At 42.4% G+C, this 20149-nt stretch overlaps 5 protein-coding genes across 10 annotated transcripts; 3 read left to right on the top strand and 2 right to left on the bottom strand.

Annotated features, from left to right (window-relative positions):
* Window positions 1–399: 399 nt before the first annotated feature.
* Window positions 400–9929, top strand: gnb1b (guanine nucleotide binding protein (G protein), beta polypeptide 1b). The gene is made up of 11 exons (XM_037251070.1): window positions 400–777; window positions 4903–5008; window positions 5089–5127; window positions 5692–5798; window positions 5897–5960; window positions 6059–6221; window positions 6674–6740; window positions 6816–7017; window positions 7176–7392; window positions 7678–7793; window positions 8146–9929. The coding sequence occupies exons 2-10, from the start codon at window positions 4952–4954 to the stop codon at window positions 7782–7784; spliced, it is 1023 nt and encodes a 340-aa protein (XP_037106965.1). The 5' UTR covers window positions 400–777; window positions 4903–4951; the 3' UTR covers window positions 7785–7793; window positions 8146–9929.
* Window positions 9930–10448: 519 nt separating this feature from the next.
* On the top strand, window positions 10449–15433 carry LOC119122639 (TAR DNA binding protein). Of its 6 annotated transcripts, none has more exons than XM_037251066.1 (6): window positions 10456–10549; window positions 10806–11101; window positions 11458–11621; window positions 11715–11864; window positions 11958–12128; window positions 12346–15433. In XM_037251066.1, the coding sequence occupies exons 2-6, from the start codon at window positions 10861–10863 to the stop codon at window positions 12856–12858; spliced, it is 1239 nt and encodes a 412-aa protein (XP_037106961.1). In that variant the 5' UTR covers window positions 10456–10549; window positions 10806–10860; the 3' UTR covers window positions 12859–15433. The 6 variants fall into 6 exon arrangements, 4 of the variants coding, with proteins under 4 accessions (XP_037106964.1, XP_037106962.1, XP_037106961.1 ...); XR_005097924.1 differs by lacking the exon at window positions 10456–10549 and having other exon boundaries at window positions 10861–11101; window positions 12346–13741; window positions 14389–15433; XR_005097925.1 differs by lacking the exon at window positions 10456–10549 and having other exon boundaries at window positions 10861–11101; window positions 12346–14489; window positions 14837–15433.
* Window positions 15247–16269, bottom strand: cenps (centromere protein S). Its single transcript, XM_037251084.1, has 5 exons — window positions 16060–16269; window positions 15851–15974; window positions 15635–15668; window positions 15503–15569; window positions 15247–15406 (listed from the first exon to the last, which is right to left on the bottom strand). Exons 1-5 carry the CDS (start codon window positions 16087–16089, stop codon window positions 15323–15325), a joined length of 339 nt encoding a protein of 112 aa, XP_037106979.1. The 5' UTR covers window positions 16090–16269; the 3' UTR covers window positions 15247–15322.
* A 179-nt stretch (window positions 16270–16448) lies between these two features.
* Window positions 16449–17707, bottom strand: rbp7b (retinol binding protein 7b, cellular). Its single transcript, XM_037251078.1, has 4 exons — window positions 17557–17707; window positions 17141–17319; window positions 16744–16845; window positions 16449–16556 (listed from the first exon to the last, which is right to left on the bottom strand). The coding sequence occupies exons 1-4, from the start codon at window positions 17636–17638 to the stop codon at window positions 16503–16505; spliced, it is 417 nt and encodes a 138-aa protein (XP_037106973.1). The 5' UTR covers window positions 17639–17707; the 3' UTR covers window positions 16449–16502.
* A 936-nt stretch (window positions 17708–18643) lies between these two features.
* On the top strand, window positions 18644–19993 carry LOC119122648. Its single transcript, XM_037251085.1, has 7 exons — window positions 18644–18717; window positions 18779–18841; window positions 18911–18990; window positions 19211–19341; window positions 19473–19539; window positions 19651–19738; window positions 19828–19993. Exons 1-7 carry the CDS (start codon window positions 18644–18646, stop codon window positions 19964–19966), a joined length of 642 nt encoding a protein of 213 aa, XP_037106980.1. The 3' UTR covers window positions 19967–19993.
* The last annotated feature ends 156 nt before the right edge of the window (window positions 19994–20149 follow it).

Raw genomic sequence — 20149 nt, 5'->3', positions numbered from 1 at the left:
TACTGCCACCTAGTGAATTATGTGGAGACTTGCAGTCTACCTGATCGACGAGGCTCCAAGTTTTCCAATTGTATTTGGAGACCTGTATGTTTATGACTCCAATAATTCTCTACAAATAACGAGCCAGATTGTACAGAAAATAATTTACACTCAAAGTCACCAAACTCCTGCTTGTATCAAGAAACTCGTAATTCGTATTACATCACCACCATAGGAACAGAACTCCGTCGTAACGTGTACTGTCAGTGTCCAAATAAAGTGGGACGTAACAATAGTCAATCAAAGCAACTTAATTAAGAGTTTGTGGAAATAACAGTGACGATGTTCCCCCGATTCGGGCACCACCGGTGGAGGCATATTGCTTTGCTTGCTGCAGCATGGGGTTTCCCAGCGATGACTGCAGGGTCGCCGCGCCCATCTCAACGTTCGATGGCTGGACGAGAGTTTCTTGGTCGGCAAAGGGCACAGCGTTAAACTCGGCATAGTGGCGGGGGCGCTCTGTTATAGTGGTTAAGTAGTGCTAACGAACTTTGAATCTTCGCCTTTTCTTTGGTCTGCCTTTGTTCTGTGCAAGGCTTGTGGGTGTGATCCCCCCCCTCTCTTTTCTCCCTCCTCCCTCCCTCATCTCCGGTTGGTCGACTGTTGGGCTCGCTGCTTCCTCGGCAAAGCGACGCTAGCTGGGGCTGGCTAGTTCTTGAGCTAGCGGTGGGGGCTCTTCGCTGATTTTCGTGGGCTCGTCTCTTTTCCCGGTCAATGCCAAAAAACACATTGACTCAGGTAAGGCGATATAGAGCGACTGCATTGCTGTTTTGATTACCCCCTAATCATCTCGCGCGTGGTTGTGTATTATGGCCGAATTAAGCCGCTCGGGGGTGGGGTAGCGTTAGCTTTAGCCTTTTAGCCATTTAAGTCAACTGCTGTTTCAACATAAGTGCCCCCAAAGGAGTTACAATGACTAATATAACCCGTATACTATATGTGTATACACATAAACGCCTCAAGACTTCATATTTTCCATAATGGAGTGTACCGTTAACCAGCCCAGGCTCGGTGTCACCCATGGCCGAACCGAAGGCTCTATCTACTCTCCGGCCTCCCCCCCCTCCGGAAACTCTACAAGAATAATTCAAACTATATAGAGTGAGAACTACCCTACAACGTTGACTATTCATAACTCATGCCGTTTTCTTGCAGAAGCAGTGATTTGTGTCTGTGCGCTCGCGCAGCCGTGTGTGTACATATATAAATTAAAATAAATATAGCTACATGCCTATAATTATGCACAGTTGTCTACGATCAGACTGGGTTCTGCTCGAACATAGTTCCAAATAATACTGTAGGTTTTCGAATTAGTTGTGCTTATTTGTTGGAGATGCTATTTACGATGAGATAAGTGACCAAATTGGAGCGCTATGTATCACTGGAGATTCGTCGAGGCGTAATGAATGTGAGTTGCGGCGTTACCACCCTTTTTTTGTGTTAGAAGTTAGCATCTCGGCTACAATCTTGCGCTTTCCAAGTCGGATGCAAGTTCAATTATTCTTCCAACTAAACATGTTAAAAAGAGAAATGCGGGCTTGTGTGCCCGGGTTGGTGGAAGGCAAAAGCAGGGCCGTATTCGCTGCCCAGCCCGACCTTGCACATTTCGAGAAGAGACCGGCAAAATAAGCACCGCGACGGTCCTTATCGAATCAAGTGAACACCGTGTGCTTTAACAAGATTGTTTAGTGTGCAAGTAAGTGGATTTAAACAGGGCCAGTGGCCTTGCCAGAACCCTTTCACAGAAGCGTCTCCTCCCAGCACTGGCTTTCTGCAAAGCGCTGTAATTGCGGAAGAAGGGGAAACCATTTTTTTTGCAATGCGCTCGAATTCGAGCGTGTGCAAATTCTAAAAAAGGCACAAGTTTATTGTATGTTGAGGTGATTTGGAACGATGGGTGCAGTTGCTATCCTCTCTGCTCTGCCCTGCCTGCAGGCCGCCCCACTTAAAACGAGCTACATGCTAAGCTAACTAGCGGATAGACAGTCCAGTGGGGAAAGGCAAGATGGCGTTTAGCTGCATCTTCTCTGATAGTACTGCAAGTCATATTGCACTACAACCGTGTGCCGTGTTAGCAGTAGAGTTTCCAACTTGGTATTTGAATAAATGCTCGCAGGTTTAGTAATGTAGCTCGCCCGCTCTTGACACATTTGAATGGACAGTTATCCTGCAGCTATGTAAATGCAATGCAAACAATCCCAGTTGTGCACACGCTGGAGCCCAGATCAAGTGTTATTGTTTAACTGTATAAAAATGAAAGAAAGAAAAGAAAAAAGTCTCTAGGTGCACAAACATTGACAATTTGATTTTTCATAATTAAATAAATTAAGAAGGCCAAGTGGGAATGATGTAATGGCTATATCGCTGTTGGCCTAATCCAGGCAATTGGCATAAGCGGGTTGTGGGTAAAAGAATTAAGATCAAAATCATCTTTTTTATGAATGGAAAAGCATATTTTCACTGCCCCACTTAGCTTTGCCAGCTGTTTGTGTTAGTGGACATGGATAGGATTACACGCTCATTGACTGAGGATTTGAGCTCTTTGGGATTAAGGACTTTGAGCGGTGATATTGCTCGTTATGATCCCCCCCGACCCAGCCCTCACTCTATGATTCAGCTTCAGCTCATTTAAACTGTCATTATTTAATGCGCTTTTACATGACATTTGTACCACTCAGTTACTGAGCAGACACATTTAAACTGGTGAGCAGCGACTGAGTTTCCAACTCCAAGCTGTTTACTAGCACTCATTGTTTATCAGGCAGTCAGCTGACCCTGATCAGGCGCTTGCTTGGTAAAGGAGAAGTGATGAGGCAGAGGAAGTGCAAGCATCTACCCAGGTCAATGGGGAAATAATACATGTACACAGTACTGTGCAAAGTCTTAAGCCACCACTTGCATTCATTATGTACCCTTTTCACAGAATATTTGAAATATCCACTATTTGTCTATCTTCAATCTAATTTATTTTATATCTCTATCTGTTGATCTATTTGATCTAACTACAATGGTCCCTCCTGTTTATCCAGCAATGCATTTGCGGGCGTACTGGAGCCCATCCCAGCAGTCTTTGAGCGGTAGGCGGGGTACACTCTGAACTGGTCGCCAGCCAATCGGAGGCACACAAAGACAACCAACCATTCACTCACAATCGCACCTACGGGCTATTTGGAGGGCTCAATCGGCCTACCACGCGTGTCTTTGGGATGTCGGAGGAAACCGGAGTACCCGGAAAAACTTTCAAAAATCATTCTTCATAAACCAAGAAGTAGCCTGCTAACTTGTGAAAATTAGCATAAACGCAAAAAATGTGAATGACTTGCACAATACTGTATTTCTATAAAACACATCGTTTCACATTAAATGAATACTAAAATTGTATTTACCAGTTGAATGGAAGCCCTCCATTTTGTTTATGGACAAAATCTTAAATAATATAATAATATTAAGTGTCACTTAGTCGTTAATATATTCCTCAATATAATTCATTTAAATTTAAATCCTAGACCCGTTATACATTTGAGTCAATTTGACATTCAAATATTAGTTATATGACTTCCACATCATCGTTTTCAAGGTGATGAAGGTGTTCTGTCATCTATGTATGATAATCTCATTCCATGACACGGTTATTATAAGATTAATGGGTGTAAGAGGATGATTGTGGGCCAACGGCCAACCAATCAGAGACTTGACACAAGCCACAAAACTATTAAATGTTGCCCTAAAATGTCAAGGAACACTCAGAAACGCTGCAGGTAAGGTGACACATTGCTTGGCAATTTGTGGTTTGTTGTAACTATTATTTTGTCAACTGTAAAGTCATTTGGATCTCATTTTGGTAATATTTGAATTTGTTATCAAATACTAATTAGGCTTTTATTTGATTTTTAGTCAAATGAATTGTGAAGAAAATCGTAGTTGATTAGTAGTTGGGTGTAGTCCAGGAAGAAATCATTAGTTTATTTATTTATTTCTCTCGGCAATTCATAACCATTCCCATTTGTATTACTCTTAGTGCATTTTGGTGACCCAAGTTGGGAAGGTTTGACCATTTTAGCTGTTGTCTTCTGGCTGTTGTCCGACTTGTGTCCGACAGAGAATAGAGGCGATTAGTCCGGCTCCATTTTCAAATACTTAAATGTCATCCGCTTCCTAATGTACTTCTCTTTGAATAATTTATATGATCGATCCAAGTGTGCAAAATGTTGCTCCCAATCATGTCGCCGCCATGTTAATGTTGCACTACCTTGGCAAAAGTGGCTCTTAATTGCTACGACTGGATCTTTTGGGTTGACAGTTCAATACCAAGTTGTTCCTGTATTGTATAACAAAGGAGTGATATGCATCGTGGGAATACAGCCGGTTTCTTGTGTCTTAATATTCATGTAAATGGCTTATTGATTACTTGGCAAACATTGGGAGTATCCCTGGGATTGAGGTCAAATGGATGATGGCTACTTTTCCATATCAGTCAGACATTCAATAGGATTTGCCTGGCTGAACTGTACGTCTTGTTCTTGCATCAGCGTCTTAGGCCTGTTAGGGGGTTGTGTCTGAGTTTAAGAGACACTTTACTCAACTGTCTTTTAGGGTTGTCACCATGATAAAATGTCAAGCTTGATGTCGATACCCAGAAAGATACTCTAACATTTTTCATACTGTCGATTAAAAAAAAAAAAAAAAAAAACTTTAAAAAGGCATAAAAAAATTTAACATGAAAAACAGAACAGCAGATAGTCGCTTAAATAAATGATTAAATCAGAAAATGAAAAAAAAAAAAAGACAAGATAATCGATCGTTGATACTTTTTACAACCCCGCTGTGTTTGTTTGAATTAATGGGCCACTTTTTTTTCCGTAGGTCAAGTGCCCCAATAGCTGGAGAGAGGTAACTGAAAAAGAAGACTAAAATGAGTGAACTGGACCAGTTACGCCAAGAGGCTGAGCAGCTCAAAAATCAAATCAGAGTGAGTTGAATACTTATTTTTTTGCTCTGTCATGCAATTAAAATGAGAATGGTGTGATTCTAATTTCTTTTTTATTACAGGATGCCAGGAAAGCATGTGCAGATGCCACGCTATCACAGGTAAATCCCACATTACCATCTCCACGAAACACAGAGCGTTTTTTTAGCTGAGTTTTACAAAGTAAGAGACGACATCACACATGAGGAACAAGTCGCCACTTGTGCTTGCTCCCCTGAAAGTGTGTTGCGCTCTGATGACCAATAGCATACACATAAATTTTGTCACTGACAATTGAAACCAACAATGTCTGTCTTAGTTCTAAGACTGACCTTCAAAATGCAGCACAAGAAAGAAAGTCTTAAGTTGTAGAGGAAGAACTATCAGATGCTAAACTTATCTGGTGATTGTATTGTGGTGGGAAACTCTTGTCCTTGTCATTTTTATTGCGTCAATGACTTCTGAGGCGTATTATACAAACACAACCAGTTGCTCCTCCGGTATTTGCAACTGTGTGCTTCGGTCCTTGGATATGGTTTTCTCTAAGTCTTAACAGGAGACAACAATAGGAAACAATGTTTAATGGAGATTGAAGCCAGCCAACTGTGCATTGCAACTTTAAGAAAACAGCACTGACCATTTTTTTGTGTTAAAAAAAACAAACGGGATGGTGTCTTGTTTTTCAGATTACGGCTAACATTGATCCCGTCGGGCGGATTCAGATGCGTACAAGACGAACGCTGCGGGGTCATCTGGCCAAAATCTATGCCATGCACTGGGGAACAGATTCCAGGTATGTACCTTCTTGTGTGGACGCCATTTAATGTTGGCACTCTACCAAAATGTATGACAAAAGTGATTTATTTATATTTCTATACCTGTCTTTTTCAGGCTTTTGGTCAGTGCTTCTCAGGATGGCAAACTAATTATTTGGGACAGCTATACCACAAACAAGGCAAGTTATTTTTATGATTCCATCCCAGGATATGTTGTTGTCCTCCAGAGTCTCCAGATGTGTTTTTTTCCAACATGTGCTGTCATCTCCTGTCGTAGGTCCACGCCATTCCACTTCGTTCTTCCTGGGTCATGACGTGCGCGTATGCACCTTCAGGAAATTACGTGGCCTGCGGCGGCTTAGACAACATCTGTTCCATTTACAACCTGAAAACCCGCGAGGGCAACGTACGCGTGAGCCGCGAGCTTGCCGGACATACAGGTATTGGCTTTGGTTGTTATCTTTATCACTGCGCACCGTGATTTCATTTCATTTACTCTTGAATGTGATTGGTGTGAAATGTGAGCCTGTTTTGACATTTTGACCTTCTGTTGTTTGAATGGCAACAAATGTTAACCTGGTTGCAAATCACTATTTGGGTGTGGTTACAACTCAAGGAAATCAAAATTATATGAGAAATTTTATAACCAAGTTGTTTTGCGGGTTAACTGGCCCGTCTTCAAGCTAAATACATTGAAATAGTCTAAAGTGTTTTTTCCACTATGAAACTTGTTCTGTTTTGCTTTAAACTGGTAATTAAAAAGTAAAGTTTATATTTACAAATGTTCATAAGTAGTACTATTTTTTCTAAAATGGCAGAGCAGCCAAGCCAAGTTTGTATGAAGAACAAGCAAATATTTAGATGACTGACCTGGCGCTTGCCTCCGTTTTAGGATACCTTTCCTGCTGTCGTTTTCTTGATGACAACCAGATTGTTACAAGCTCGGGAGACACCACCTGGTAAGGGAAAGCGCAGTGCTTTATTTGCCATTTTCCAAATGCGAGAGAACATAACATGTATTTGCCACGTGACAGTGCACTTTGGGACATTGAAACCGGGCAGCAGACAACCACGTTCGCCGGGCACACGGGCGACGTGATGAGCCTCTCTCTGGCCCCGGATTCCCGATTATTTGTCTCCGGTGCCTGTGACGCTTCAGCCAAACTCTGGGATGTGCGAGAGGGCATGTGCAGACAGACCTTTACTGGCCATGAGTCCGACATCAATGCCATCTGTGTAAGTCGACGACCATTTTTCCATAAGTAACTTGCGTTACCCAAAGGTTACATTCCATTCTAGGTTCATCCTGCATTTCACCTGAGAGGCAAATATTCTTTTTTTTTTTTTTGTGAGTAGTGTTTATTGTTGAGACGGTCCAATGTTTTGGGTTACAGTTCTTCCCCAATGGCAACGCCTTTGCCACTGGCTCGGATGACGCCACCTGCAGGCTTTTTGACCTGCGCGCCGATCAGGAATTGATGATCTACTCTCACGATAACATCATCTGCGGCATCACCTCAGTGGCGTTCTCCAAAAGCGGCCGTCTGCTCCTGGCCGGATATGACGATTTTAACTGCAACGTGTGGGACACACTAAAGGCCGACCGTGCCGGTGAGTCCAACCTATTTTTTTTTTTTTTTTTATGTTTGCTGAAGCATTGTCTCTGCTGGGCCAATGGCGTCCAGCTTTTGTTGTTACCATGACAACAAGTGGCGGAGGCTGAACCTTGCAACTCAAGTGGCTTGTATTTAAGGGAGCAGAGCCTAGTTAGTGTGTGTGTGCGTGCCTATTGGTCAAAAGTATTTTTACTCATGGTTGCAGTAGTTCAGCGATTTAAAAGTTAGTGCTCCATAATATGTCCTTGAAGGGTTTATGAATTTATTTTTACCTTTCTAGGTGTGTTGGCTGGCCATGACAACCGTGTGAGCTGTCTGGGCGTGACTGATGATGGCATGGCAGTTGCCACAGGATCCTGGGACAGCTTCCTGAAGATCTGGAATTGAAGCCTGAAGGTTATTTTTTTTCCCCCCCATTCACTAATCCCAACGTGTATGATGATAGACCTATGTTGCAAATATGATTTGATTGATGGGCTAATTATAATACTCAATTCAAAAAATATTTGAAACTTGCGGCCCTATTAATGGTATTTGTGCAAATAAACTCCTTACCTCCATTAATCATCTTGACCCCTCGCGACTGCATAAATGTAGGTTAAAGATAGACGTTCCGTTACAACTCGTAAGAAAACGTTATCGGTAACAGGGGACCCCCCCCCCCCCCTGTCCAATATGGATCAAAAAGCGAAACGCTTTTGACATTTTTGCGGTTGTTTTACATTTGCCTCTCGTTTTTACTCCCTAGATGTCCTTTTAACTCCAAAGCCGACTGGAAGACCATTACAACTTCAGAATGTTCACAACATCTTCTTCAACACTGTTTAAAACTGACTTGGACACCACAAAAAAAAAAAAAAAAAATGTCGAAGGGAATAACAATCCTTTCCTACACAAAGAAGAGCACAATTGTCTTATCACCTAATTAAAGAAAGGATCTCGTGTGGTATCAAATCAGAAACTTGTGCATTCCTTCTCGGACCATTTCATGTTACCTAGAAAGAAAGGGGGAAAAACAACACTATCATCCCATTCAAACGTGTGTCTTGAAAGCAAATGGAGTGTAATTGTACAAATTATTTAACTTTTCTTTTTTTTCTTTTTTTTAAAGAATTCTATTCTGATGGTTTGTTACTCTCAATGGCTTTTTGGGGGGGGTCATATTTCTTTTGTGGTTTTAGATATGTTTGAATGACATCTTGTCCTTTCTAATCCAGTTAAATCACATTATGAGCAACGAGATAAAAATGTGAAAAAAACAAAAAAAAAACGCTTGGAACATATTACACGAGCAGCTTTTCCAAAATGTTTGTATTTATATACTAGCTGTTTTTTTGTTTTTCTTCTCATCACAGCCTTTTGCACATGAAGCTTTGCCTCTCAACTAATACGATGTTAACTAACCAAGCACATGCTCTAAGTTATGAATGCTCATTCCAGTACAAAAAGGAGTTAAGAGTAACGTTGTCCAGTTATCCCTCCCCCTCCCCCCCTCTCGTAATTATTGTACATGCCTTTCAATTTGGGTGGGAAGAAACTGTGTGACAAGGCAGGTGCTGAGATTATTTGGGGCAGTAGTTGTATTTTAAATACGAATTGGGGTGGTTGGGAGGGTTTAGGGTCTTGTGTTTAGTATCCACTTTTTGAGAGAAACACCTCACCTGAATAAATAGACACTTCCTTTGCTTGGGACTGCAGCTGCAACTCTGTGAATGAAATGTACAAAAAAAATCAATGTCTGAAAAAAAAAATGGTCTGATGTTTTTAAGTTGAGACATTAAATTTTGTCTTACACGACTTAATTTAGATGTGCATGCTGTAGACTTGCTTTCAGTGGTGCTAAAAATAATAAAATTAAAAAAAAAGTCCTAGATTTTTTCTTTTCTTCATGGTTTCTGAAAAGGACCTTAACCTTATTGATTGAACCTAATCTAAATAATTTTTTTGGGCACTGACTCTGCATACTAATAACTGGTAACGCTATGCACCAGAGTAAGCAAGAGGCCGCATACCTTGTGTCAAATATGCTTACCAGTTCCTCTTGATGCCAATTTTTAAGAATATAACAATCATTGTGATAATTCTATCCTTGGCAAGCTTCTTTTTCTCTCCTCCAAATCATCACTAAATGAAACAAACACAGTGTCCATATTGCATTTTTTTCCTATTTTTCTTTTGGTCTTAAATTGAAAAAGCAGAACATCTGAATGACAACATTTCACTGTATACAGAAGCACTTTTGTGACATTCTCACTTTTTTCCTTTCTCTGCAAAGATGTACTTCAATAAATGTGATGTATTTTTGTGTGTGGCCACAAGTGAAAATGCGATTCAACTCCAGATGGATTTTCCTGCTCACCCACCTTCTTTCCACGACTATACTAGAGCTCTGCACCCTTATGTAGCGTTCCACTTTTTTTTGTATTTCCTTTCAGTCTGTTGGTGTTCCACAGTGAGTTGGATGCAAGATAGATACTGTACTAAACTGTACTGTTATTGATTGAAGATGTAATAAAAGCTGTTTGAGAGTTATCTTGCCGTTTTGGAGTCTCTTTTTGCACTTTCATAGACCCATTTGACATAATATACTTGATTAACGTTTGATCGACAGCCAATTGGCAGTTGGGGTGGGCTCGCTGACAAGGCACCTTTGTTGATATTGTTCTACGATAGCTAGCGAATGATTCGGTGAACGATTCTTTTGAACGAATCTTTTGAGTGAACTGATTCTAAAGATTCAGTTCACTTAAAAGAACTAGAATACACATCACTAATGCGAATTGTCGGCCATCTTTGGAGGAGAGGCTAGCTGTGTGGAATGTACCATGTTAGGAATCTATCCGGGGAATGGTTCAGTAGCACAAAACACTAGAACAAACTAAAGTAAGTAAAATTATCAAATATGTTCGCGGCACCAAATCTGTTAACATTTAATATAAAGTTTCAGTTCAAAAGGGCCGCTTTTAAGTGGTGCAATACGACGGCATTTAAGGCCGAAATAATCAATTCACCTCCGTAAATTAAATCGGTCCGTTTTCTGATGACACACTTCCTACTTCTCTTAGGTAATATTGTCTCAACGAACGTACATGGCGGTCTGATTGTTGTTCCTCGTGGAACAACAACAAAAACACTTTATGCCGTATTTCTGGGTGAGACAATACTTTACATGAAACGCAGTTGCAGCCGAGGAGTGTAAACACGCGGATATTTATACATTTAGCTTTTGTTGACTTTTCGTGGACGTTAATGCTGTTGAGAGGTACTTTTTGTGCGTTGTTGACATTCAACACCGTTGCAACGAACAAAGGAACGATACGCATGCGCAACTCGAATGTTCGTAATGTTGAATTACTTTAAACTCAATAATACCTGTAATTATAAAGCGATTATACGTGGTGATTAATTTTAGTTAGACTCGTTCAGAGCCGTTAGCTTCATAAGCCGTCGTATATTCGGACAAATGGCTGAGGTGTACGTCCGAGTTGCCGAGGAGGAGAATGAGGAGCCCATGGAGATCCCGTCCGAGGACGACGGCACCGTTTTGCTGTCTACGGTGTCAGCCCAGTTCCCCGGGGCGTGCGGCCTCCGGTTCAGGAGCCCCGTATCCCAGTGCATGCGCGGAGTGAGGATTGTCGAGGGCGTCCTGCACGCCCCGGAGACCGGATGGGGGAACATGGTCTATGTGGTCAACTATCCGAAAGGTAAACGGAGTCTCACGTCTGTTTTTGTTGGACTAGTTTTCCCTCGCAATGACTGTCAAAGTGGCACATTGCTAATACTCACTTTACTCATTTCACTGTCGGCTTCATTGGGGGACCCGCGAAGTTGCGCATTCGCTGGAGTTGAAGCGCGAAGTGGCAAGAGATCACCGTACCTGTATTGTGTTGTTGCCCTGTGGGGTTGTAATTAAAGTGACAAAAATGCTAATTTTGTTAGCCTGTCTGTAATGTTTGGATTGTATATTAGCATTAAGCTAGTGGACTTTAGTATAACAGAAGTCAAGACAAAGAAATTCACGAGATTGAGTGAAGGCAGAACCATTGTGTCTTTTACACAGATAACAAAAGGAAAATGGAAGAAATTGATGCCTCTTCAGCTGTGAAAATGAAGCGTGGCGATATGAAGACGTCGGACTTGATTGTGCTGGGTCTTCCGTGGAAAACTACCGAGCAAGACCTGAAAGACTACTTCAGCACCTTCGGAGAAGTTATTATGGTTCAGGTATGGCTGCATGACCTGGGTAAAATGCCCTTGTTGTATATTTGCCTAGGTTGACAAGCAGCCTCCAGAGTGCGTCGTCTCTTTTCTGCTCAGGTTAAACGAGATGGCAGGTCAGGAAACTCCAAAGGGTTTGGCTTTGTGCGCTTTACAGAGTACGAATCCCAGGAAAAAGTCATCTCCCAGCGCCACATGATTGACGGCAGATGGTGCGACTGCAAGTTCCCCAACTCCAAGGTGAATTTGGTAATGTCCTCCCAAGCGCAACACTCCATCGCAACACATTTAATGTTATTGAGCACCAGATTTTCTAACCCGGTACTAATCTTGTCTTCACAGCAGGGGCCGGACGAGCCGATGAGGAGCCGCAAAGTATTTGTGGGACGCTGCACAGAGGACATGACCACAGATGAACTGAGGCAGTTCTTCATGCAGTACGGTGAAGTCACGGACGTCTTCATTCCCAAGCCGTTCCGTGCTTTTGCCTTTGTCACGTTTGCAGATGATCAGGTATTATTTGAGCGAGTGTTCCACTCTTCTCTTTTGCTGAAAACTTTGTTTGGCAGTCTGCTGTGAGATTTTTGTCATTTTTAAATATCACCTTCATAGCACCGTTGCCATGTTTCTAGATCATTGCCAGTTATAGCAATATCCTAAATATCTTTGCAAACTGCTTCAACTTGACCTGACGCCTGTGTTGTTATTTTTTCGCCCCACACCCTTCTAGGTTGCTCAGTCTCTGTGCGGTGAAGACTTGATAATCAAAGGCGTGAGTGTCCACATCTCAAACGCCGAGCCCAAACACGGCAACAGGCAGTTTGACCGCACGGCACGTTTCGGAAACGGCTTCGGCGCCCAGGCGTTTGGCGCCCAAGCGTTCGGGGCAAGTCGTAGCGGCATGGGCAGCAGCAGCAACAGTAACATGGCCAACTTCGGTTCCTTCAACCTAAACCCGGCAATGATGGCGGCGGCGCAGGCGGCCCTGCAGAGCAGTTGGGGGATGATGGGAATGCTGGCCAGCCAGCAGCAGCAGTCGTCGTCTTCGTCGGCCAGCGGCACCAGCGCCGCCGGCTCCACTCGAGACCAGAGTCAGTCGTTCACCGCGGGCAACAGCAACTACGGCGCCGGCTCGGCCAGCCTCAGCTGGGGCACAGGCGCAAACTCCACCAGTGGCGGTAGTGGGTTTAGCTCAGGGTTTGGCTCCAGCATGGAGTCAAAATCGTCTGGGTGGGGTATGTAAAACAAGCAAAGTGTGCGTGTGCGGTAAGTATTGTGAGAAAGAGTGAAGTCTTTTAACACATTTTTTTCGGGTCTATCCGAACAACACTTTTTTTTTTTTGGTGGAAGATGTTTTGTACATTGAGAGAAAAAGCAGCTAATGATTCTAACTAGAGCAGGGGTGTCCAAACTGCTGTCCAGGGGCCATTGGCAGCCCATCACTGTTGTTTTTCTTCCAGCCCATGGCATATACTAAAATAAGTGACATTACATGCATGGGTTGTTTGCTTGAATTTCACTACTTCCTTCACTGTCTGGAAAGGCAGGAGGGAGAAACAAATCAGAGTTTTATCACCCAGTTTTTTTTTATTTAGTTGCTTAAATATTTGTACATACTGCTTGATTAGTATTGATGTGTAAAACTAAGTGATGCATGTCAGTGGCTCTTATACCCTTCAATTTGTCTGCTTATCAACCCTTGGAAGAAAAGTTTGGACACCCCTAATTTATTGACTAGCAACTAAAGTATTTTTTCCCTCTGCCTGTCTCTTTTACATCAATTTCAACTGGATTCTCTAATGGATGTATTGTGTACTTAGATCATTTAAGATGGAGAAAGGGAAAAAAAAAAAAAAGCATGTTTGCCATTATCCGGCTATGTTCTAATTTCAGGCAATCTTGCATTGGGAAGAATCTGGTTGAAAGTTTACCTATTTTTTTGAAGTGGACAAAAGCCTTCATTGAAATCTCTTCTGCAGTTGACCTCTCTTCCGTTTCCCTGCAAGGAAGCTCCGATATGGCAGCATTGTCGCGGGGGCGATAAGCGCTATCACTCTCCCTCTTCCTGCCTGTGTAAATGCTATGCCATCAAACAACGGCTTCACTCCGCATGTTCTCACGAGACGGTGGGTGTGTTTTCACTTTTTTTTTTATTGATTGGAGAGAGAACTGCGCAAGTGACATTTTTTTTGGATGCGGGGGGGAATCTGAGTGCGGATGGCTTGTGGCGAAGAGTGGAGCGGTTGGTGAGTGAGCGGACTGAGGACTGCCTGTGCGGTGAACGAGCCTCCCCCCCTAAAATGTGACTGATTTTCTATGAATGTGTGAGTGGAACCAGCAGATGCGACAAGCACCTCACCCCTTCAATGTGGACATCTATTTGATTAGTATGTCAAAAGTTTTTTTTTCCCCACTTTTTAACCTTTGCAAGATTTTCCACTTCTACTAATTGTGTCAACATGAAAATGTAGTGGAGTGTTGTGCTCTTTGTAATGCTTCTATAATCAGAGTTGAATGCTGTATGGTGTGTGCTGTTCCTTGTTCCTAGACGGATATGTAGGTGTGTATTTGATGTGGATGACGCAGACTGATGAAACCCCTGGTGGGGACGTAAGTGTGATGTGAGAACGTGGAGTCTCCCTTTTTTTATATAGCCTATTGATGTTTGTGTGGCAAAAGATGTCAAATGAAGGGAGGTGTCTAATAAAGTTAATAGATTAAGTTGATGCTACTTGCGTGGGATTAAAGAAACTAATTCAATTCACACATCTAGGGACCTTGGGCTCCGCTGGTCGAGGTCTCCATTTGAACCCCGACTGAAGGACGAAGACGGAAATTCCAACACTTTGAGTGTATGGCCTTCTCAGACATGTGGTAGTACCTGTCTTTTTGCTCACTTTCTTAGCTTGTCAAAAAGAGAAACTGCTCTATTTTCCCCCTTCTGCTTGAATGGCGCAAGAGATTTTCATGTACTGCTGTGAGTGCCTGGATAAAAGGGTCTTTTCTTTCCAAACTCTTATGGATGACTGACTGTCAAATTTCACATCTGTGGAATGGTCACTGGTGTTACGCTTTTGTAGAAAGCTTACAAAGTCAACAATGAGTATAGTATGCCTACTCGACTATCTTACAGAGCTGGTGCCAACGCATCAACAAAGATAAATGGATTTACACTGCAGGTCCAAGTGGCCAATTCTGATTACATTTGTTGTGTATTTCAGGTGATAAACATACAATCTAGTTTTGTCTATACTGATGGATCACATGGGCCAAATCTAATTTCTTTGCAACCTCGCTCCTCTGTTTGACAATGTCTCCCACCAGTGATCCTATTGAGGAGAACAGGGTGAGTTGGGGCAACCCACCCTATTGAATTCACTATGGGAAACCACCACATTACTCCACTGGCCGCTGTCTAATACTGCTTGTTTAATGTAGCATATTTACGCCATATTGTGTGTGCTTTTCTAATTCCCATTTTTGTAGGCGTAATTAAAGTACACTGCCATGCCACATATCCTAAAGCGCCACCCAACAGCAAAACACAAATCGGAATTAAGTCACTTGCAACATGCCGTGTAATTCCATGTGTTAGAGGAAAAAAAACATGACAAAGGAATTTTTGCCATCGTGTTGACATGTTTAATAGAATTTTTGGGGCAAGAGTGGGGAGGAGTTGGGATTTTCCTGTGTCTTATTCTATGCTATTAAGAGTCTTTGCTCTTCTTCTTCATTTTCAAAGCCTTCTGCTCTTTTTCCACTTCTTCGCTTTTCCTCTGTATGTGTATCGACTGAAATAAAGGGGAATCAAACAAGAACTTGTGTTTAGGACAGTGTTAATTCTTTGAGTTGTGGTGTATTCAAACTATGTGACAGGGAAAACTCACCAATGCTGTGCTGCGACGGGCCAAAAGTTTGACATCCTCTGCTGACACAGTGCATCTTTTAGCATGTCTGGAATCAGAGGTCAGTGGGTATTGAGGTTAACCTACAAAACCCAGGCTCACCAATTAACTTACTTTGCAAACGCTTCCAAGTCTTTTGCAAATATATCTGGAAGAGAACCAACAAAAACACATGAGTGAATGTCAGCTTGCATATTAAAGCTTTAATACACCAAACAAGCTATTGAGATCTAGTCCAGGCACTGCATCTATAAACTAAACCCCTTAACTTTCTAGCACCACCAGTTGGAAAGTGGACGAACGTAGTGTCGATAACCAGTCGGCACCCACCACATTGTCTGAAGGCTGTCTCGGTTATCGCCGCTACGACTTGTCGGCTAAATTCTCTCCGGTGGTCCTCACCGATTGTGTGACACATCCGACCGACCGTATAATGTACGGCGGCCTTTAGTCGCTGGAATGGAACGTTATTCACGACATGTTTACATATTGTACATGAAGTTGTTTACATTATCCACCATGAGTGTTTGTTTACCTACCTGACGCGTTTCGTCTTCGCTCTCGGACATTTCGTGTAAACTCAAGAAAACTTTAAGTATGATATAGCTTCATTTGCTCCGAATTCTGAACAATATAAAGTAAAAAAAATGGTCCTAAAACACTAAGCAACTACATGAGATTTTATTTCTGTGACGGTAACCGAAGGAACTTCGCGGCACGAATTCAAGACAAACCAACCAACGACTCATGACATGACCTTTCTTTTAATATTTTCAACAGTACCACCATGTGTTGGGAGTTTGTACTACAATCCCAAGAAACAAATTGACATTTATTAGGGTTACAGGAAGAATTGTTCTCGGGAAAGTTCTTCCTATATTCTATTTCCAGACTACTTGTGTATTAAGTAAAAAAAAAAAAAGCTTTAGAAAACTAACTGATGGCAATTTTAATTGGATGCAATACGTTTCAGATGTAAAACTCAGAGTGCCCTTTTGTAAACTTGCTTGCAGACTTGATCTTCACAGGTAAGTTCCTGAAAAAGAAAACGATTAAATCCATATCAAATTATGTACATTTGAGCTTAATATATATCGAATATATTTATATCCAGGAGAAAAAGGGTGGCCCCACTCTTTTGTATTCTGCCTGACACAAGACTTTTCCAGGCTGTGCTGCACGGTAAAGGGTGAAAGGTGATTTTTATTCTTTTGAAATCATACCAAATGAAGTTCATTTTCCTGAATCCAATGAGTCCAGCCTCTGTTCCTTTTTTCTCCACGCTGAACACACACCAGCTTGTCATTTTCCCAGTTGACCACACTCTAAAAAGCAGGAACAAATTGGGATGGCGTGAAATCAGTGCACACACATAAAAGACAGAATGTTAATAAACTAGACTAAAAATTTTGAGGGCAAGTTTATCTTTGAATGACCCAAATGTGGCCCAAAGTGGCAGCTTGTATCCAAAATGTGACTTGGGATAACTTTGTTTCTTTCAGGAAATTGCTGCTTGAGATTTTGTGCGTGTGTGTATTTACCTGTGAGAGGTATTACCAAATAAGTCAAAGTAGCTGCAGGGACTGACTTAAAAGGTTGACACTGTAGGATGTATTCTACCTGGCATATGCGGTTATCCATTCCCTTAGTCTCATCTTTGTACTCCACCCCGACCTTAAATGCAATTTCATAGTTCCTGAAGGTGCTGAGGGTTCGAATGTTGAAGTGATTGCCCTCTTGCTTGATCACTTTCTGAGGCTTCAGCAAGGCCGCCACTTTGCGAGTTGCAAAATCTATGCCTGTGGGAAACCAGATGATTCCATATCACTGGAGATAGAAAACTATTTCACACCAAAAATGTTGATGGGTGATGCTTAGTTATCAAATCAATTATAAATTAAAACGGAACATGGGAATTTTACAAGTTTATAGTCAATGTTTAGTTCAACGCCCCGCTCAAATTAATTTAGTGGGAGAATATTGGATAAGTAACATCAAGAGGAAGAGCAAGATAAGCAGCAGTTCCAAACGCTTACCAAGAGCAATCATGTATCCCTCAAAGTTGACATTGCTGACCATGTCCCAAGTCCCCGTGTAGTTGACCGCCATCTCGGACATTCTTGTGGCTCCACAATCAGAAGCCAGTGGGTTTTTAACAGCTCTGCGGTGCTACAGTATGTTTCATTGTGTGTCAATATAGGCCAGAGGTGATAGCACCGGAGGGGTGGTACGTACGGGACCTTTTACACATATTAGCCAACACAGCGCTTCCTGTTGTTGGGATTGTCCTTGCGGAAGAAGTGGTCTTTACAGTGCGACGCCATGGCTGGGTAAGAGACCAAAACCTAAGGCCCTATCTTTAAAATAAAATCCGCCGTGCAGAACATGAGCTGCTGGGAGGTTGTGTGCAACACAATCCATTCCTTAGTTCACATTTGGAAAAACTGACTTCAGGGGCTGAAATTTGGAGTAAAGTTATTCGAGTTTTGTGTTTTATGGCCAGTCATGAACCTTTGCTTCCGTGCTCCACCTACGCACCATAAAAAATGTAGTATCAATTGGACACCATCTCAGCTCAGTGGCCTCGTGGTAGAGTGTCCACCCTCAGACTGGAAGGTTGTGGGTTCAAACCCCGGCCGGGTCATACCAAAGACTATAAAAATGGGACCCATTTCCTCCCTGCTTGGCACTCAGCATTAAGGGTTGGAATTGGGGGGTTAGATCACCAACTGATTCCCGAGCGCGGCACCGCTGCTGCTCGCTGCTCCCCTCTCCCCCAGGGGATGGATTAAAATCACACGGGGATGGGTTAAATGCAGAGGACAAATTTCACCACACCCAGGTGTGTGTGTGACGATCATTGGGACTTTAATCTTTAATCTCAAGGACAAGTTTGTTTTTGGAGGACGTCTGGAAAGTGTCCAAATTAGACCAAAATGGCTTGCTTGAAACCAAACTAGACTTCTTGTGCCTTTTCAGATATGGCTTCTTAAGACTTTTGTGATAGGCAAACGTTCTAAATTCCATGTTGCTAAGTGACAGTAGCGTCTGCGCCGACGGAAGGATTATATTGCTGAGTGCAACACAATCCTCCCGGCTTTCACATTATGGGCAACTGCTGCAATGTTTCTCTACTTGCTGATCCTGGTTGCGTACCGCAGTAGCAGATGGATACCCAGGAATCAGAGGCTCAAGTTGTACATGCATGTTTGTCTGCCCCCATATTTGTCTGTTCTTCACTGTGTTTCTTTTCGGCAGCCAAATTGTCAACGTGGTGTTCATGGCCCTCGTGCTGGTCCCTCAGCTGTACGTCATAGCAAGGTAGCTCAACAATTGAAAGCCTTTTGCCAAAGATTTGATATTTAAATGGTGTCTGTTTGATTTTTAAAGGCCCACGTCGGCAAGATATTGCAGGCAGCCCTTATTGAACAGCTTGACCGCTTCTATCAGCCTGTCCTTCATCGCCTCAGGTAAACCCCAATTATAGTAGAACCTCTTAAGTTCAACAAAAAAACATCAACTTCAGCATCAACTTCTTTGAATACGTTCATTCCTATCATTAGCCATTATGCTATATCAGCTATAGTAGATCTCCTGTTAAAGTTCCTCTATTCATTCATTTTCTAAAACACCTTTCCTCATTTGTGAGAGAAGCGGCATACTTGAAAGCACTCCCAACTCTTTCCACAGGCTTTTCGGTGGTCTTGACACTTATAGAAGTAGTCCCTCAGGGCTTGTGGGCGTCCTGTCACGCATTTGGACTGCTATCGTTTGGGCACGGGGTGTGCTGTGTCATCCTGACATTCACTGCAGCTGAATGCGTAAGATACTTAACTCAAACTTAATCCATATTTAATACCGCTTGATGTCATTAGAGTCGTGGCGGTATACCCTGGACTCGTGGCAAGATAATCCAAGGGCGATCCTGACAGTTCTCTTTGTATTTCCGCAGGCCAAAACCACACCTGAACTGTACCATATGTCTCTTTTCATCACAGTGGCATCCATTTTGAGCACAGGTAAAAAGCGCAAGATACTATTTACACACACATAATTGGGTTTGAATTGATTTCTTCTGATTTTTGAAAAATTAACCTGCGTGATTCTCCTTTTGCGTCGGGTGTGTTAAGAGTTTTTATTTTGTCTTTGGTACGTGTTGTCCCGCGGCAGTCATTTTGCGTACACCCCACACGATTCTTTTCCACAGATATGTGTGAGGTAACTCGCATTTTTAAAAATTTGGGCAAAATGTTAAAAATATGCATGCAGTTAACATTCTTTTAGAGCACCCACGTGTTATTTTTTAGGTGCGCTGGCAGTCAAAGGCGGATTGTGGCTGACAAAAAGGCAGCGACAATGAGCTATAAAAGCAGTCCAGCTGTCTCACATGGACATCGGATAGTACTCGCATTTCATGCGGTTTCCGTGCCGCCGGCGAGACGGTAACTCAAAACCATGGGAATGAAAGAAGAGAAAGTAAGTTAATGCGGCTCATGTTTTCATGCTTTACTTCATCCAAAGCAGGTGCTTCCTTTTGCGGATCCTTGACGTTTGTTTGTCATTGTAACCGCTCAGAGGAAGTTGTTGACAATGTAACGCATTTGAGCCAAATATAATTACAAGTGATGT

This window comes from Syngnathus acus, chromosome 5 (assembly GCF_901709675.1).
Source record: "Syngnathus acus chromosome 5, fSynAcu1.2, whole genome shotgun sequence".
NCBI lineage: Eukaryota > Metazoa > Chordata > Actinopteri > Syngnathiformes > Syngnathidae > Syngnathus > Syngnathus acus.
The sequence above is the reverse complement of the archived record's forward strand: the minus strand, read 5'-3'. Positions and strand labels throughout refer to the sequence as shown.

Coding starts and splice junctions, on each gene's coding strand:
- LOC119122648 (XM_037251085.1), top strand. CDS start 18,644: ATGTTTCTCTACTTGCTGATCCTGGTTGCGTACCGCAGTAGCAGATGG. Junction 18,991..19,210: donor CCTGTCCTTCATCGCCTCAG/GTAAACCCCAAT, acceptor CTCTTTCCACAG/GCTTTTCGGTGGTCTTGACA. Junction 19,342..19,472: donor CATTCACTGCAGCTGAATGC/GTAAGATACTTA, acceptor GTATTTCCGCAG/GCCAAAACCACACCTGAACT.
- gnb1b (XM_037251070.1), top strand. CDS start 4,952: ATGAGTGAACTGGACCAGTTACGCCAAGAGGCTGAGCAGCTCAAAAAT. Junction 5,961..6,058: donor ACAGCTATACCACAAACAAG/GCAAGTTATTTT, acceptor CTCCTGTCGTAG/GTCCACGCCATTCCACTTCG. Junction 7,018..7,175: donor CCGACATCAATGCCATCTGT/GTAAGTCGACGA, acceptor TTTGGGTTACAG/TTCTTCCCCAATGGCAACGC.
- cenps (XM_037251084.1), bottom strand. CDS start 16,089: ATGTCCGAGAGCGAAGACGAAACGCGTCAG. Junction 15,975..16,059: donor GCGAAGACGAAACGCGTCAG/GTAGGTAAACAA, acceptor GTTCCATTCCAG/CGACTAAAGGCCGCCGTACA. Junction 15,407..15,502: donor CCCGTCGCAGCACAGCATTG/GTGAGTTTTCCC, acceptor CCTTTATTTCAG/TCGATACACATACAGAGGAA.
- LOC119122639 (XM_037251066.1), top strand. CDS start 10,861: ATGGCTGAGGTGTACGTCCGAGTTGCCGAGGAGGAGAATGAGGAGCCC. Junction 11,622..11,714: donor GAGAAGTTATTATGGTTCAG/GTATGGCTGCAT, acceptor TTTTCTGCTCAG/GTTAAACGAGATGGCAGGTC. Junction 11,865..11,957: donor CCAACTCCAAGGTGAATTTG/GTAATGTCCTCC, acceptor TTGTCTTCACAG/CAGGGGCCGGACGAGCCGAT.
- rbp7b (XM_037251078.1), bottom strand. CDS start 17,638: ATGTCCGAGATGGCGGTCAACTACACGGGGACTTGGGACATGGTCAGC. Junction 17,320..17,556: donor GGGATACATGATTGCTCTTG/GTAAGCGTTTGG, acceptor GGTTTCCCACAG/GCATAGATTTTGCAACTCGC. Junction 16,557..16,743: donor AGGAAAATGAACTTCATTTG/GTATGATTTCAA, acceptor TTTCTTTTTCAG/GAACTTACCTGTGAAGATCA.